Source organism: Myotis yumanensis, unplaced genomic scaffold (genome assembly GCF_028538775.1).
Source record: "Myotis yumanensis isolate MYYU_CA2020_CCGP unplaced genomic scaffold, mMyoYum1.0.hap1 SCAF_6, whole genome shotgun sequence".
Classification (NCBI taxonomy): Eukaryota; Metazoa; Chordata; class Mammalia; order Chiroptera; family Vespertilionidae; genus Myotis; species Myotis yumanensis.
This window is the reverse complement of record NW_027223757.1, coordinates 91,993,003-92,008,869: the sequence shown is the minus strand read 5'-3', so window position 1 is coordinate 92,008,869 and position 15,867 is coordinate 91,993,003. Positions and strand designations below refer to the sequence as shown.

Genomic DNA, 15,867 nt, shown 5'->3' with positions numbered 1-15,867 from the left:
CGCCGGAGCCCCAGCACGGCCCAGCTCCCCCGGTTGCCGCTCAGGTGGGAGCGCGGGCTGACAGACCTGGCTGCGGCTTCCCTCGCCTCTGGCGGGCACACACCTCCCGGGAGGCCCAGTCTCCACTCCTTGGTGCCTGAGGCCACAGAGGATGTGGCGCGGAGCCAGGAAAAGCTGACCCGGCGCCCTTGGCGGCCCGGCCGCCAGTGCAGGAGGCCCTCACGCTCTCCTTCCTGCTCACAGGGGTCTAACGTGATGGAAGAGCAGGACCTGCGGGAGATCGGCATCAGTGACCCGCAGCACCGCCGCAAGCTGCTCCAGGCCGCGCGGGCCCTGCCCAAGGTGACCACCCACAGCCCCGCAGCCTGGGCCCCTGACACAGCCAGACATCTCCCCGCACCTCCTGGCTCGGGCATGCGGACCACGCGGGGTGCTGCCTCATCCCTGGGTCCCCGAGGGCAACAGAGTTTCACTCACTTTGCCAACTGCTGAGGCCCCGAGAGCCAGCAGAGCACGAGGGACTGAGGACCTGCTCCGGCCTCAGGAGGGCTGCAGGCATCTGCCCTGGGCGGCCTGGTGCCCACCGGCCTGGCCCCGGAGCCCCTTGGGGTCTCTCCTGAATCACTTGAGACCGGGCCAGCCTGCGCTGACCCCTGGTGGAGTCAGGGGCCGGTAGGCGAGCTCCTCGCTGACTGAGTCCAGTGCCCCGTCCCTGCCACGTGCCCCGAGCGCAGGAAGCACAAACAAGTCCCAACAGTGAGGCCAGTGCCCCTTTCTGTCCCATCAGGCCCGTGACCCCATCCGACGGGCCTTCTGCAAAGCCTCCCCCACCAGCCTCACCTAACAGGGCCACCTCCCCAGACCCAGACTCGGGCTGCTGGTGGTCGCCAGACGGGGGGCCGGAGACCAGGCCCCTTCGTGGCCTCAGAAGCTGCCCCGTACCTACCCGGCCGCGGTCTCTGCTGCGGCTGCGTGCGCTGGCCTGGGTCTCGCCCGGGGACCTTGCCCCGTGAGGACCAAGGTGTCAGCTCCACCCCCTCGCCCCACAGGTGAAGGCCCTGGGCTGCGAGGGGAGCAGCCCCCCGTCGGTGCCCTCCTGGCTGGACTCCCTGGGGCTGCAGGACTACGTCCACTCCTTCCTGTCCAGTGGCTACAGCTCCATCGACTCCGTGAGGAACCTCTGGGAGCTGGAGCTGGTGAACGTGAGTGCAGCCGCCTGGGCGTGTGCTGCCCGCTGCGCTGGGCTGCCGCCTGCCTGGTGGGGGTGCCATGGGCCCGGCCACCACCTGACTGCTGCATCCCCGCCCCCAGGTCCTAAAGGTTCACCTGCTCGGCCATCGGAAGCGCATCATCGCCTCCCTCGCCGACAGGCCCTGCGAGGAGCCGCCCCAGAAGCCCCCGAGGTTCTCCCAGCTGAGAGTGAGTGGCGGGAGGGAGAGGCTGTGTTCTTTGTGGTGTAGGAACTGCGGGAATCACGGGTCTCAGACGGTGACCTCAGCAGGGGACCCTCCCTCTCTGCCCCGAGGCCGGGGGGCACAGTGGTTTGGGCTGGTTCTCTGTCCACCACGTGCCTCCATCTAAGGAATCAGTAGGAAGTGCCCTGTTGGGAAAGGCAGGAAAACAAGCATCCAGACCCCCCGGGGGGCCCCTGCGGACAGTGTGACCCGCGCCTGCGCCCTATGGAGCTGTGAGGCAGGTCTGCAGGCAGGTTCCTGGGCAGCAGGGTGCAGAGCCTGACTCAGCCTCACAGGTGCTCAGCTGCAAGAGCAGGCAGACCCTGTCCTGGTCCAGGACGCTGTCTCCCGCCTTCGGGCTGAGCTGCCCACCCCCGGGTCTCAGAAAGGGGGTGCTATTCTGTCCTCCTGCCCTGGGGAGCCGCCACTGATGCTCAGCTGTGGGCACTGAGGCGCTGATCCCTGTTCTCTGGGGGCCTCGGCCCTGCTGTGCTGTGTGTTTCTCCAGAGACCGATGGGTTGTGGCAGACAGTTTATCTTTGATAGCTGAAGGCACTTCCTGTGCCGTCGTGCCCCCTGCTGTCCCGTCCCGTGTCTGTCCCGTCCTGTGCCTGTCCCGTCCTGTGCCTGTCCCATGTCTGTCCCGTCCCGTGTCTGTCCTGTCCCATGTCTATCCCGTCCCGTGTCTGTCCCGTCCCATGTCTGTCCCGTCCCATGTCTGTCCCGTCCCATGTCTGTCCCGTCCCGTGTCTGTCCTGTCCCGTGTCTGTCCCGTCCCGTGTCTGTCCCATCCCGTGCCTGTCCCATGTCTGTCCTGTCCCATGTCTGTCCCATCTCGTGTCTGCGCTGCCAGGGTGGGGGGAGGGCCCTGAGCAGCCCAGGACTGGCCCACAGCTGGGCCTCGGCCCCCACCTGCAGCTCTGAGCCTCACCTGGACTTCTCCCGCCGCAGTGCCAAGACTTGCTCTCCCAGACGTCATCCCCCCTGAGCCAGAATGACTCGTGCACCGCCCGGTCCGCTGACCTGCTGCTGCCCCCTGGGGACTCGGGCAGAAGGCGGCCAGACAGTCTCCCTGACCCTGCGGCACCCTCTCGGGCGGAGCGCTTCAGAATCCAGGTAGGCAGTAAGGGCGGCTGCAGGCGGGGTCCCCTCCTTCCTCTGGGCCTCGTAGCCCCAGTCCCAGGCCCGAGCACCGCTGGGCTGGCATTGGGGGCCTCCTCCCGGCATCCCCAGCAGCTGCCGTGCTGGGTCACCACCGAGCCTCCCGGTGCTGCGTCGGGACTCACCTGTCACTGCCAGGGCCTCCCTCCTCAGAGTCCCCCGGCCACCACCACTGTTTCTCCCACTCCAGCCCTCGCCTCGCCCCCTTGGACCTCACTGCCCTTACCCCAGAACTCTCTGTCCCCGCAACTCCACCCGCCGCTGTTCACATGCCCAGTGCTGGGCACGGCTGCCAGCCTCCCATGCCCAGCGGTGCCTCCCGCCCTCGCGGCTCCCGGCCACCCCAGCCCTTGCCTTTGCTCATTGCAGCTGCCCTCCAGATCGGGGTGCCCTCCTCACCCTCGGGGTGAACTTCAGCTTCACTCCTTTTCCTGCCTCACCTCACACTTCCACGTCAGGCCATGAATTTTACAGGATTTAAAAGGATGTGGTCTGGCAGTTCTAGTTGCTCTGCACCAGAGACTTGCACATTGCTGGTGGGGGCGGGGGGGGGTCGTAAATACGTCCTGAATCTTGCCCCTCCCCCGCCTTCCTTCCACCACTGCCCACGCGGGGACTGCAGCGGCCCCCCCACCTCACCGCGACTCTCACTCCAGTGCCTCCCTGGCCGTGGGTGCCTCGTGATGTCCCCACCCCAGGACCAGAGCCAGGGCCTTGGCCGGGAAGCTGGCTCCCGCTCCCCCGCTTCACGCCCGCATCGCCCGCGTGCTTTCCCGCCTTCCCGCCTCCATGAAGACTCATCTCAGACCACAGAGCCTTCCCGGCTGAGCGGGCGGTGGCTCAGGCCCCTGCTGCCGCCTTTCCCCTGACAGACAGGCCTCACCTCTGCCCGGAGGTTGGGGGCAGGCAGCCTGTGACGCTGCGTGTTCTGCAGGAAGAGCACCGAGAAGCCAGGCTGACCCTCCGGCCGCCCAGCCTGGCCGCCCCCTACGCCCCTGTGCAGAGTTGGCAGCACCGGCCGGAAAAGCTCATCTTCGAGTCGTGCGGTTATGAAGCCAATGTGAGTGCCTGCCCTCTGCCAGCAGCGTCCGCTGCCTGCCCCACCCCAGTGCACCCACACAGCCCCCCACAGCTGTCGGCTCGGGCTCGGGGGGCTCCTCAGACGCGCCCAGCAGCGGGGTGGGGCCTCCAGCCGCACGGGCAGGGAGTCGTTGGGAGGGGCGGTCACCCCGGTGGTGATGTGGGCGCTCCTGAGCCCGACACGCTCCCTCCACAGTACCTGGGCTCCATGTTGATCAAAGACCTTCGAGGGACAGAATCCACCCAGGACGCCTGTGCCAAGATGCGGGTGGGTAATCTTTGTGGGGTGAAGCGGGGCTGGCTAGGTACCAGCTGCAGCCACTGGGGCCCCATGTCAGGGGCGGGTGGGGCGAGGCTGTTGGCTGTGGGTCCCCGGGGCTTGGCCCTGAGCAGGCGTTCACAGGCCTGTTTCCTACAGAAATCCACCGAGCACATGAGGAAGGTCCCCACCATCACCCTGTCCATCACCTACAAAGGCGTCAAGTTCATCGACGCCTCCAACAAGGTGCGCTCCCCCTGCCCCGCAGCCCTAGTCCTCTCCATCCCGACCCACACCCCCATCCTGGTCGCCACCCTGCGTGTTCCCAACGTGGGCTCCCTCGCCCGCTTGCATGCTCACGGGCCTTTGTGGTGGGGGTCCGTACTGAGCACAGGGCTCCCATGCCGGGCAGCCTACCCGCCAACGCCCTTCCCTCTCGCCCCACCTGGAGGCGGAGGGCTGGAGAGCCCGTCAGCTGCCGTGCTCAAGGGGGGAGACCCCAAACCTAAACCGGGTGAGGTTAGATGCCACCCGCCCCGTCCCCACCCGGGGGGTGGGGGGCAGAGGAAGGCGGCGGTGTCAGGGAGCCCGGATTCCAGGCCCCTCTCCTCAACAGAACGTCATCGCAGAGCACGAGATCCGGAACATTTCCTGCGCGGCCCAGGACCCCGAGGACCTCTGCACCTTCGCCTACATCACCAAGGACCTGCAGACGGGCCACCACTACTGCCACGTCTTCAGCACGGTGGACGTGGTGGGTAGTCTCGGTGCGCGCTGCCCTGGCGCCTGGTGGCTCAGCCCCCGCAGCCATCGCCACCCGCTCTGTGCACAGGGAGACGGCTCAGAGGACAGCGGCCTGTCCGGGGCTCAGCGACAGGCCGTCCTGCTCCGGCGAGAGTTAGTCACGGCCTTGGCTGCCGCTCGGAGTCCCCAGCCCTGCAGCTCCTGAAGTGCCCTCTGCCCCTCGTGGGGGCGGCAGGGCCCTCCTGCCCATTCTGGATCAGGGGCTGGGCTGAGGGCACTGCCCCAGCCTGGACGAGCGAGCGGGAGGACTCCCTGTGCCCTGAGGCAGTTCTGGAGTCTGAAGCTGGTTCCCGTCCAGCGTCAGGCTCCTGGTCTGGAGAGGGCGTGATGCGCCCGCCTCGTGGGGTTGGGGGGGGACGAGGAGCGCGCCCCATCTTTGTGTCCTTGGCACTCACCTGTCGCCCGCTTTTCTCACGTCAGCTCTGTGACGTGTGCTCCTGAAGGCCCGGGCCTGTAAAATCGCAGTACAGCCCAGGGCACAACACGCAGAAACTCATCAGCGTGTGACACGTTCAAAAGGAACAGGAGCGGAACGGAAACCCAGCCCCTCTTTGTTCTAACTAAAGTGCTGACAAGTGCGGACACCAGTCCCCGCGGGCTCTCCCCGCAGGGCCTGGGGTCGCCTGTGGGAGGGGCCAGAGGTGGGCCGTGGCCGCCTGGGCAGTTTCTGTGTCTCCCGGGGACCTGGTCGGCTGGGTACAGGGTCACGTCCACCTTCTCTCTCCGAGGAAACAAAACGTGTCTGGGCTCAGGTTGCTCCCTGATACGTCAGTTGCTCTGGGACAGAAAGGACTGCTCTGTGCCCTGTCGGGTGCCCCGAGCCTGTGCTGGGGGAGGGGGTGCCCAGGGAGCCCCTGTCAGCTGAGCGTGCTCTTTCCTCCCAGACCCTGACCTACGAGATCATCCTGACGCTGGGGCAGGCGTTCGAGGTGGCCTACCAGCTGGCCCTGCAGGCCCAGAGGGCCCGGCCCGTGGGGGCCTCTGCCGCCGAGCCCGTCGAGACGAGATCTTCCAAGCCGGTGCCGAAGCCTCGCGTGGGCGTGAGGAAGTCAGCGGTACGTGGCCCCCTTGCCCGGCTCGCGGGGTCTCCCACACTCAGGCAGCTGCCCCTCAGGAAAGAACCCGGCCGTTAGGCTCCCGCTGCCCGTCCTCGCCGGCGGCCTCGCAGGCGCACAGGCGGCGCGGCCGCAGCGCCCTGTAACGTCGCCGTGTCTGTCTGCTTTGCTTTGCACCCCAGGTGCCGCTGCCCCCCGACACTCGCTGTTGTTACTGTCACACCTGCACCACCCATCGTCCTTCTTACCTGCCGCTGCCGTCTGTTAGTCCTGGAGTCAAGGTCTTGCGTCCCCGTCTGTGTCCGTCCCCGTCTGTGTCCGTCTCTGAGGCCGTGGCCTCCAGCCTGCGCGGTGTCCTCCTTTCCTGCCCCGCCCCCGCCGTCCTGTCTGTGCTTCAGCCCTTGTTCTGTGTCCTCCCACGGAGGGCCCGTGCGCTGTGATCTCGCCGGGGTCCTGCCACAGCTGTGGAGCTCAGAGCACGATGCCCTGGCAGCGAGGCGCCCGTAGGCCAACAGCTCTGAGACTCCCCGGACAGGCTGTCCATGTCGAGGCCCAGTGTGGCCCTCCCACCATGATCCATGATCCCGGGAGGGAGTCGCTCCTGCCACGCACACACAGGCATGCACACACACACACACAGGCTCATGTGCACACACGCACAGACATGCACACATATGCGCACACACACACATACAGACACGCACACAGGGAGCCTGCTCTTTGGACTTGGGCCTCTTGTGGGCCCTGCATCTGCCAGGCTCCACACCCTCTGGGGCTTCTAGCGCCAGGTGCCAGCGGGCGCTGCTGGAGAAGCCTCGGGCTGGTGGGCAGCTGGTCACAGTCACCCAGACATTAGAGATGCCCAGAGGGGTGGGGCGGAGGGGGAGGGGCACCAGGGCCCTATTGCCCCGGGCGGAGGTGTGCGCTCCACTGACTCTTCCCTTCTTCCTTGGCAGCTGGAACCGCCCGACATGGAGCCAGATGCCCAGTCCCATGCCAGCGTCTCCTGGGTCGTGGACCCCAAACCAGACTCTAAGCGGAGCCTCAGCACCAAGTACGAGACCACTATCTTCTAGCACCCACCCTCTCCTCCACTAGTCTCTGTGCCTTGCCGCCCGGCCTGTCTGCTCTCGACTCCTTCCAGCCACTGGCGCCAGGCCCCCCGGGACCGTGCTGCTTGGCAGTAGCTGCAGACACTGTGCTCCCAGCTTGTGCCACCACCGGACACTGTGAGCCCCCTGGGCACGGACGGCTCGGGGGATGACTTGCCTTGAGGGGTGCCAAGCGGGCTCAGGGCCCTGTGGCAGGCACTGTGCACCTGCGGGCGGGGGCGCTGCCGTCGGTGCTCACTGACCGGCGGGCCCTGGCGGTGTCCTCCGCTGCCTTCTGTGCCGAGCGCTGGGGCCGCTGTTCACAGCTCCGTGTGCACCCTCCTTCACACACCAACCACTGTGACCCCTGGAGCCAGAGCCCCCACTCTGCTCCTGCTGCCCGCCTCTCCCCTCGAGGTGCTGGCCGCCCGAGACCCTGAGCTCGGCGACGAGCTAGACCAGGGCCAGGCTGCTTTCTGTGAGGGCCAGGGCCGCCCCAGCCCTGGGGCACCTGCACCGCGGGCCTGCCTCGCCCCCGCCGGTCTCGGGCCTGGTGGGTCTCCCTCCGAGGAAGGGCTGGTACATGTGGCCGGCCCTCCTGTCTTCGCCAGTGAGTCACAGGCTGGCCTGGAGTCTCACTCACCGAGGAGGAAGGCCTCCCTGTAGGGCCCAGCACGAGGGAGGCCTGCGCCCTGCACATGGCGCCCCATCCTCTGACCTTGTCCGCAGTGCCGGGGTCAGTGGTAGTCAGCATCGCCTGGCCCTCCCTGAACAGGGCTGTGCAGTCCGCCACACGGCAGGCCTGCAGCTGCCTCGAGGCTCTGTCCGCTGGGCGGCAGGAGCCGGGCAGCTCCGTAGGGAGCGCGGACACCGCATTCCCGCAGAGCGCCCAGTGGTGGTGCTGCTGTAGGACTGAGCCCCCCGCTGGTAAACCGAGGGGTCCTCTGTCTGTCCCGTGCCTGCCAGGCAGACGCGCTGAGTGGAGGTGACAGTGGGTGCTCGGGGGAGGCCGTGAGGGACCTTCTGTTCCGCTTCCTGTCTTCTTTCTGCTTCCTGGTCCCTTTCCGTGTCCCCCACCTGTGCAGGCCCTGGTTAACCCTCTCCTCCCCCGTTGTGTTTGCTTCTGCCAAGCTGAGCCACTGAGGAACCAGCTGTGCTGCGGACACAGGTGTGGGAGCTCGGGCTTCTGCCACCGCCACCTGCACCGCCACCACCACATCACCTGCAGCTTCGAAGCCCCAGGCCGGCCTCCTCCCGGCTGCCTGCCGCCTGCCGCCTCGTCCTGCAGAGCGCGCCTGCCCTGGCTCGGAGCCCTGCGGGCCTCTCTCCCGGGAGACTGGAGCCCAGAGGGTCAAGATATGACTTGTCCAGAACACGTGTTTTAATAGAAAAAAAATTTTATAAAATGAACTTTTAACACTTGCCTCAAACCTCTAGGTTAAACTGCCAGCCTTTAGACGGGTGCCTGTAGGGTCAGGGGACGGAACCGTGGCGGGTAAAGGGCCTCTGTCCTCAGGACGGGGTTTGGGAGGCCCAGTGGGTCGGATGGAGGCAGTGCCCGTGGGTAGGAAAGGGGGACCCGAGGGCAGCCCTGACTGCGTGTTGTTAGTCTGCGTTTCACACCCGGCCGAGTTGGACGCTGGTCCCTGTGAGCGCACTTCTCGTCCCCACCTGGCCCGGGCCCCGCCTCAGAGGCACCCGGCAGGGGCAGAGGCTTCTGGTCGCTGTCGGGTCTGGGGTTCCCGGAGGGAAGGTCCAGGTCCTGCTGGAGACGAGCGAGCAGTTCCTGTGCCATGAGGTCCGAGCCGCGGTCGGAGCCCTGCCCCGGCTGCCTGGCCCAGGAGCTTTCTGGGGACTCGGGCGCCTGGTTGCGTTGGAAAGAACAGGCAGCTGAGTTTGGGCATTAGTGGGTTGGCAGCTGAGGTTGCTGCCTGCCGATTCGTGATCTGTCTAATCAGGCCTCTGATTAGGCCTCACGCGGGTTCTCCCAGTTCCTGGCTGGCTGTGCTCAGCTGCTGGCCCTCCCCTGGCTCCACGCGGAGGAGGGAAGGTGGCAGCTTGCTTCCCCGTGTGGCCTTCAGGGCAGGTGGCGTCGGGAGCTCACTGCCCTCAGCCCTCCGGGACGGGCTTTGCTTTTTACCTGTGGTGTGTGTCTCCATCTCTCCAACACCCACCCCCCCCCCCCTCCCCCACCCCCAGTGGACCAGAAACAAGGCGGGTTCCTGGGAGGTGGAGCTGGCCGGCATGGCGGCCATGGCCCAGCAGGTCTTTCCCAGGGAGGGTAGAAGCGGAGCTCTGCCTGCGGGTGCAGGAGAGCCCTGGGCACCTGGTCGGTCAGACATGGGAAGCAGGGCCGGAGGCTGGGCCATCCTGCCCACGTTCCCTGGCAGTCGCCTCCCTCCGGGATAGAGGGGGCTCCCCCACTTTTCGGTACTGAACGGGAGCCTGGGAGTTGGACTCAACTTCCTGCTGCTTCCAGGGCCTGCGAGGACTCCCCTCAGCTCCCCGTGAGGGTGACCTGCTTTCTGCCAGGAGTTGGCGAGGGCGGAGGCGGGTGGGGAGCGGCCTCTGCTGGGCCGAGGGCAGGGGGTACCATGAGGCCAAAAGGGCACAGACACTACGACGAGCCCTCGGCCCGCGTTGAGTCACATGTAGGTGTTCCTCCTGGAAGCTGCTACGTGTTCTTTATTTATTCAGGGTATTTTCCTATTGGAAAGCCTCAGCGGGTCTGCTTGGGCTCTGGCTTTGTGCTGAGATGCGTTTATTTCTGGATATCAAAAAGGAAGGACGGGGCCTGCTCTTCCCCTCCCCTGGGCAGGCACTCTCCCTGCTGGGAAGGAACTGCCAGGACTTGACAGGCTTCCAGCGGACGCCCTGCTTGGCACGTCTCCGTCAGGTCACGCGTGTAACAGCCGTCTCTGTGTCTCTGAACTGTGGGGCCCGTGTAGGTGGGACGTGGAGTGGGTGGCCGTCGCCACCGCAGGCTCTGGCTGGCCCTCCTGCCTGCCAGCTGCTCTGGCAGGCCCTGCGCCCGCCCGCTCACTCCCTCGGGCATCCATGCCAGGTCCCGGGGGCGGGCAGCCACAGTCGCCCAGACCTTGGAGGCTGGTCCGACCTCGTCTGTTCTGAGGCGGCCAGGCCGCAGAATGGCTGCCAGGAACGCATTGTTGCCAATGGTGTGGCGACGGAACGCGTTGTAATAAAGATGTTATTTAATCTGTCTCTGTATTTTGATACTTGAATGACTTCCCCTTTTACTTTACTGTACATATAATTGTTCATCTGTCCAGTTTTGCCCGAATTACACACATCTTCTGGTACCAAACAGCCAATCTGTGCAGCAACATAGACTGACCTCACTGCAGGCGTGTGAGTACCCTGTGCCCCGGCATTGGTTTTGTTATTTTCCTAACGTGCAACTTAGAACAGACGGAACTAATAAACCAGAAGCGACACGAAACCTGCCTTGCTGTTCGGAGTCTTTGGATCGGAATGTTTGCTGGTGTTTTTCTGGTGCCGCACAGGCCTGACACTGGGTGGGTGTGAGCCCTGCTGTTTGCCGGGCGAGTTTGGGAATCTGCTCTGCCCACGTTCCTCAGGGGGAGGGTCAGCTCCCCTTCACCTGGTTGGGTTCAAGGCCCCGCACTTCCCCTCCCGCCCCTTCCTCCGGAGCATCGTCTCAGCACCGGCGGGGCCACGGCCGGTGCGTCCGCTGTGTCCTGGTCGGCTGGTCAGCCCGCACGCGTGGAGCATCTGCACAAGGCAGTGTGGGGGCCACGCTGTGGAAGAAGTGTCTTCCTGAGGGGCTTAGTTTGGTTGTGGAGGTTGAGTTTTAGACACACAACTAGCTACCAGCTGGGAGCCGGCTGCAAGGCCCACGGGGCAGCCCCGGGGCTGTGGGGGCTTGGCCCTGCGGTGCTCCCAGAGCCGGTGGCAGGGAAGGTGGGGAGGCGCCCAGGCTGGGTTTTGAAAGGGGAAGGTTTGCAAATGACCCTAATGGCCCCTTCATTGACTGGCCAGCCCCTATACAGGCAACCGTCTCATCGGCCCTCGCGCTTTTCTGGGTGTTATCACCCCTATTTACAGAGGGAAACTGAGGCTCAGAAAGGTTAAAGCTCCTGCCCATGGCGCCAAGGGAACCCTGGAAACCTGGTCCAGCGTCCTCAGAGCCTGTGACATACTCCATTGTAAAGGGCTTTGCAACCATCGCTGAACTGACCCAGCACCCAGGTGTGTTTATGACGGGAACAAGGCCCCGAGCAGGGGCACTGTCCCTAAGCAGCCAGCCAGCTCATGGCAGACAGCACCGAATCCGGGTCCTTCCAACACGGCTTCCGAGGGGCCACCTTGAGAGTGGACAGGCCAGTGGTGGCCTCTGCTCCCTTGCTCCTGCGCCCTCCTGGGCAGCAGATGCCTCGGCCACTGGTGCCCCTTCTGCAGACACTGTCCCAGGACACATTGTCACTGTTGGTCCCTTTGGTGCCATCAGAGCCTTCTGTGTGCCTGGTGACCTGGCTGCAGTGCTAATTGGGCCGGGGACCTGGGGGTGGGACACCTGCCAGTTCACACTGGCACCTGGGCCCGCTGCTCTGAGCCTAGGCCAAATGGGAACCAGAATTGAACAGAGGGAGAGGACGGAAGGGCCGAAGAGAGAAGGAAAGGGGTGGGGAGGCCTCAGGAGGAAGGGATGGGGCACATGCAACACAACAGCATCTGCCCCACCTCCACCCAGCAACCTCTCCCTGGCTCACGGTGGTCGGGGGCCCACACTGGCATCCTCGGGACCGGAGGCTGTCAGGAGACCTGGGTGTTGCCTTCTGCTCTGTGGAGAGGAGCCTGAGGCAGATGGGCCCTCACAAGGCCTCGCCCGTGTGCTCCCCTCCCCATCGGGCCATTTCTGTCACTCCCCGCATCCTCCCGGCACCCGGGCTGCTGGGCGTCACTCTTGGAGGCTGAGTCAGCCGCACAGCAGGGCCCAGAACTCTGCCAGCTGGAGCGCTTCCAGGGACAGCTCGAGACCCATCAGCCCGGCCACCTCTACTGCACCTGAAGGTGTCTGGCGCCCACTGGCTCCCTGCAAACAAGGCCAGCAGCCCAGTGGGCCTGCAGTTCCACAGGCCCACCCGGCACCAGGCTCTGTGACCCACACCCACGGTGCCCCGAGCTCTGAGCCGCCCGTTGTGCAGGGAAGCCTCTGTGGGCTGTGGCTGCTCCTCCCAGGCCTCAGGTGCTGGGAACACTTACAAACAAGCATTGACCAAAGTAGACGCCCTACCACCATGAAACATTATCCAGTAACCGGCGCTGGGACAATGGGGCAGCCATGGGGGGGGGGGGGGGGGGGGTCCTGTCCCTACTTTCACCAAATAAACTCCAGATGGCGTGCTTATTTAAATGGTAAAAGAGAGAGAGGAAACCCAAAAAGTTATAAGAAAATGGGAGATGTTTTCATAACCTTGGTATGAGAAAGTTGCTTCTAAGCATGTTACAAAATTCTGCTTTTTTTAAAGATCAATATATTCAACTATATAAAAACCAAACGTTTCTGCATAGCAAAATGTGCCGTAAAGAACAACTGAAACTGTTGGCGCGGCCTGTCACAGCAGGACAACAGCATCAACGTGAACTGAACTTCCAGGAGGACGAAGTAGACAAACGCTTCCCTGTGCTTCTCACTAAGGACAGTGGAAACCCCGGCAGAAACACCAAGGGCCCAGACAGAAGCCTGTGCTCTGCAGCCAAACAACTGGAAGAGGCAAGAAGAGAAAGCTGCCAGCCACCACGCGGACGGGCGCCCATCGCCAGCCGGGCCAGGCTGCTCCTGACAAACACAGGAGCCAGAATGACAACCTAGTGGATGGGCCCAGAGGCAGAATGGAAAAGAAAGACCAAACCCACAAAACGGAAGGCGGAACAATAGAAATTGAATATTAGAATCAATGAGTTCAACAAGCTCACAGGACACAACATAAACATACAAAAATCAATTGTATTTCTGTACATTAGAAATGAATATGTGGACACAATTAAAAATAAACCTGTTTATAATCACTCAAAAAAAATAAAATCCTTAGGAATAAATCTAACAATACATGTTCAGAACATGTATGATAGAAGCTACACGATGCTAATAAGAGAACTCAAAGAAGAACTAAGTAACTGAAGAAAGAGACCATGTTCAAGGACTGGGATGTTCAGAATAGTAAAGATGCCAGTTCTTCTCAAATTGATACACAGGTTTAAGATGAAACCTATCCGACCCCAGCAAGGTTTTTTGTAGTTACAGACAAGATTAGTCTACAGAAGGCAAAGGAACTAGAGTAGATAAACAACTTTGAAAAAGAATAAAGTGCCAGGGCTGGGTCTGTCTAATTCCAAGACTTATTACACAACGACAGCAATCAATACTGTGTGGTATGGCAGAGAGAGACAGACAGACAGACAGACTAATTGAACAGAAGAGACAACCCAGAAAGAGACCCACACAAGCATCCAATTGATTTTTAATAAAAATAAAGGAACAAAAGCAATTAAATGGAGGAAAGAGAGACTTTTCAGCACATTATGGTGGAGTGGTTAGATATCCATAGGCTTCTGAAAAAGTACCTCAACTGAAGTCTCACACTTTATATAAAAATCAATTTGAAATGGGTCACGGACTTACACGTAAAACATAAAACTTTTAGCAAAAGACATAGGAGAAATGGCTTCTCTGTGTACAACACATCCAACAGCAACTTGGGCTTACTCCTCACGGGTGGCAGAATACTATGGCCTTCCTGTGACATTACGCCCTATACATGAAAAAAAAAAGACATAGGAGAAAATCTGAGATCTGGGTCTAGGCAGAGTTCTCAGACTTGACCCCCAATGCACAATCCATAAAAATAAAACCTGAAATACTGGACTTCCTCAAAATTAAAATTTTGTGCATCAAAAGACACTATCAAGAAAGTGAACTATCTACAGAATGGGAGAAAATGTTTGCAAATTACATATCTGATAATATATAAAGAACTCTTAAAACTCAACAACTCTAAGAGAACAAGGCTTCCAAAATGTAGGCGGGGGAGGAGGGGTATGTTGATTTCAGAGAGGAAGGGAGAGGGAGAGAGAGAAAGAAACATCAGTGATTGAGAACGTTAAAAAGGCTAATTCCAATGTAACCCTAATATTTGGAGGGCTAGCAATCTGAATCTGTGCCAGCAAGCCAATGTACATGCTTGATAACCTGTAATTAAGTCATTGTCTCTTTCCCAGAAACTGGTCTTGCAGAACTTATCTAAATGCTCACATTTCACAGAGGCCATAAACTGTGAACAGTGCACAGCCCTGGGGTGGGGGGCGGGGGGAGTTTATTAGTGCTGGCGCCAGGCCAGACCATTAGATATGGCCTGGAGACCCCCAACACCTGGGGCCTTTTGGCAAAGCCCGCGAAAAGGACCAGAAGCATAGTCCATATTTGAGGGACAAAGACATCAGAAAGATATAAAAGAAGCTCCCTGCATATTACTTTGCTCAGACTTGGGAAGTTATTCCGCTGAGTCCGCTGGCATAATAAACAGTGTAACTCCTTTTCTCTAAAGCATTGCTTGGTTTTTCCTGGTCTTCTGCAACATCTGGTTCCCTGACCAAGAAGCCCAACTGCACTGGTATTTTTGGCCTCCAGTGAGTGGATGGGGTTTGGGGCCTGGAGGCACGGGATAGGCCTCTGGGAGGTGCACCCTGATGATTTTAGCAGAATTGAACCAGGGGACTCCAGGTGCTCCCAGACCTCAGCCTAGGACCCGGCTGGCACCTGGAGAAAGTGGACAGACACTTCTGGATCTGTCGACAGAAACGGTAAGATAGGGGCCCCACTCCAAGAGAGTGGAAGGGGAGCTTGATCACCTCCCAGGAAGTCATACAACTTCGTCAGATAAATTAGTCAGGAATCGGGTGGACTGTTTAACCTCTGAGTGAATATCTGGTGAAATGTGTGAGTGTGGAAGGAGAGGGCCTGCCCTCTCCTATCCTTGTGTGGTTCCACGACCTCGGTTATGGAGTCCGAGTGGGCCCCAACCTGCGGTTTCGAAATTTGTCATAAAGCATAACGGTGACTCACCCCCACATGGGGTCACCAAGCCCGGGGTTTATACAGGTGCACCTTAGCTAAGACAAATCTAAGCTCCCAAGGGATACAGCCAGGTGGGCATCTGAGTGGATCTGTGAAAACTGGTCACCCCCTTCCCTTGTCTGTCTCTCGCCACCAATCGTCATGGGGTCAGGACAAAGTAAACCCACTGTCCTCAACTGCATGTTGAAAAATGTTAAAAAGGGTTTCAATGGGGACTATGGTATTAAAATGAATCCCAAAACACTGGGGAAATTCTGTGAATTAGAATGACCAGCCTTTGGGGCCAGCTGGCCCTCGGAAGGCTCTTTAGATGAAGGACTGGTCAGGGTGGTCTGGAATGTAGTCACGGAGGACCTCGGACACCCAGATCAGTTTCCCTACATAGACAGCTAGTTAGAAATTGCTCAAACCTTGCCGCCTTGGGTCCAGTTCTGCATGTGTAAGAAGGGACAGCGTAAGGTTTTAGTTGCAGGAGAAAAGAAGCAGGTAGGAGAAAAGAAACAGGTCCCTCAGAAGGGAACCCAACCCCCTATTCTGCCAGAACCCCCTGAGGAAGTCCCTCCAAGTTTTACCACCTCCATATGTGCCACAGGCAGCACCAAGTGCTCCCCCCGCTGGTCTGGAAGGTCCGGAAAGTCTAGAAGCACCACTCCCCTCCGTTTCTCCTCAACCAGGCTCTCCAGAGCCTGTTGGGTGGTGCTTGCATTCAGCCGACCAAGGGCCCAAACCACAACTGGCACATCAGATGCCTCTCAGGGAGATCCGTGCTGCCAAAGTACTTGGCGAAGATGGGACCTTGCAGGAGGGAGGGCCAGTCTATTATTATCAGCCCTTTACCACCAGTGAC

The 15,867-nt window shown here is 61.0% G+C and overlaps 1 protein-coding gene across 6 annotated transcripts in view; it reads left to right on the top strand.

The window, feature by feature from the left end:
• Positions 1–10,364, top strand: part of ANKS1A (ankyrin repeat and sterile alpha motif domain containing 1A) — a 176,500-nt gene extending 166,136 nt beyond the window's left edge. For 2 of the 6 annotated variants that reach the window (XM_070418725.1, XM_070418722.1), the window contains 11 exons: positions 244–342; positions 1,050–1,202; positions 1,312–1,419; positions 2,406–2,570; positions 3,550–3,675; positions 3,892–3,963; positions 4,114–4,200; positions 4,571–4,708; positions 5,643–5,813; positions 5,996–6,094; positions 6,770–8,026. In XM_070418725.1, coding sequence (XP_070274826.1) covers positions 244–342; positions 1,050–1,202; positions 1,312–1,419; positions 2,406–2,570; positions 3,550–3,675; positions 3,892–3,963; positions 4,114–4,200; positions 4,571–4,708; positions 5,643–5,813; positions 5,996–6,094; positions 6,770–6,889 — 1,338 coding nt within the window. In that variant the 3' untranslated portion in view covers positions 6,890–8,026. The other 4 variants (XM_070418727.1, XM_070418726.1, XM_070418724.1 and 1 more) reach the window with 3 other exon arrangements.
• The last annotated feature ends 5,503 nt before the right edge of the window (positions 10,365–15,867 follow it).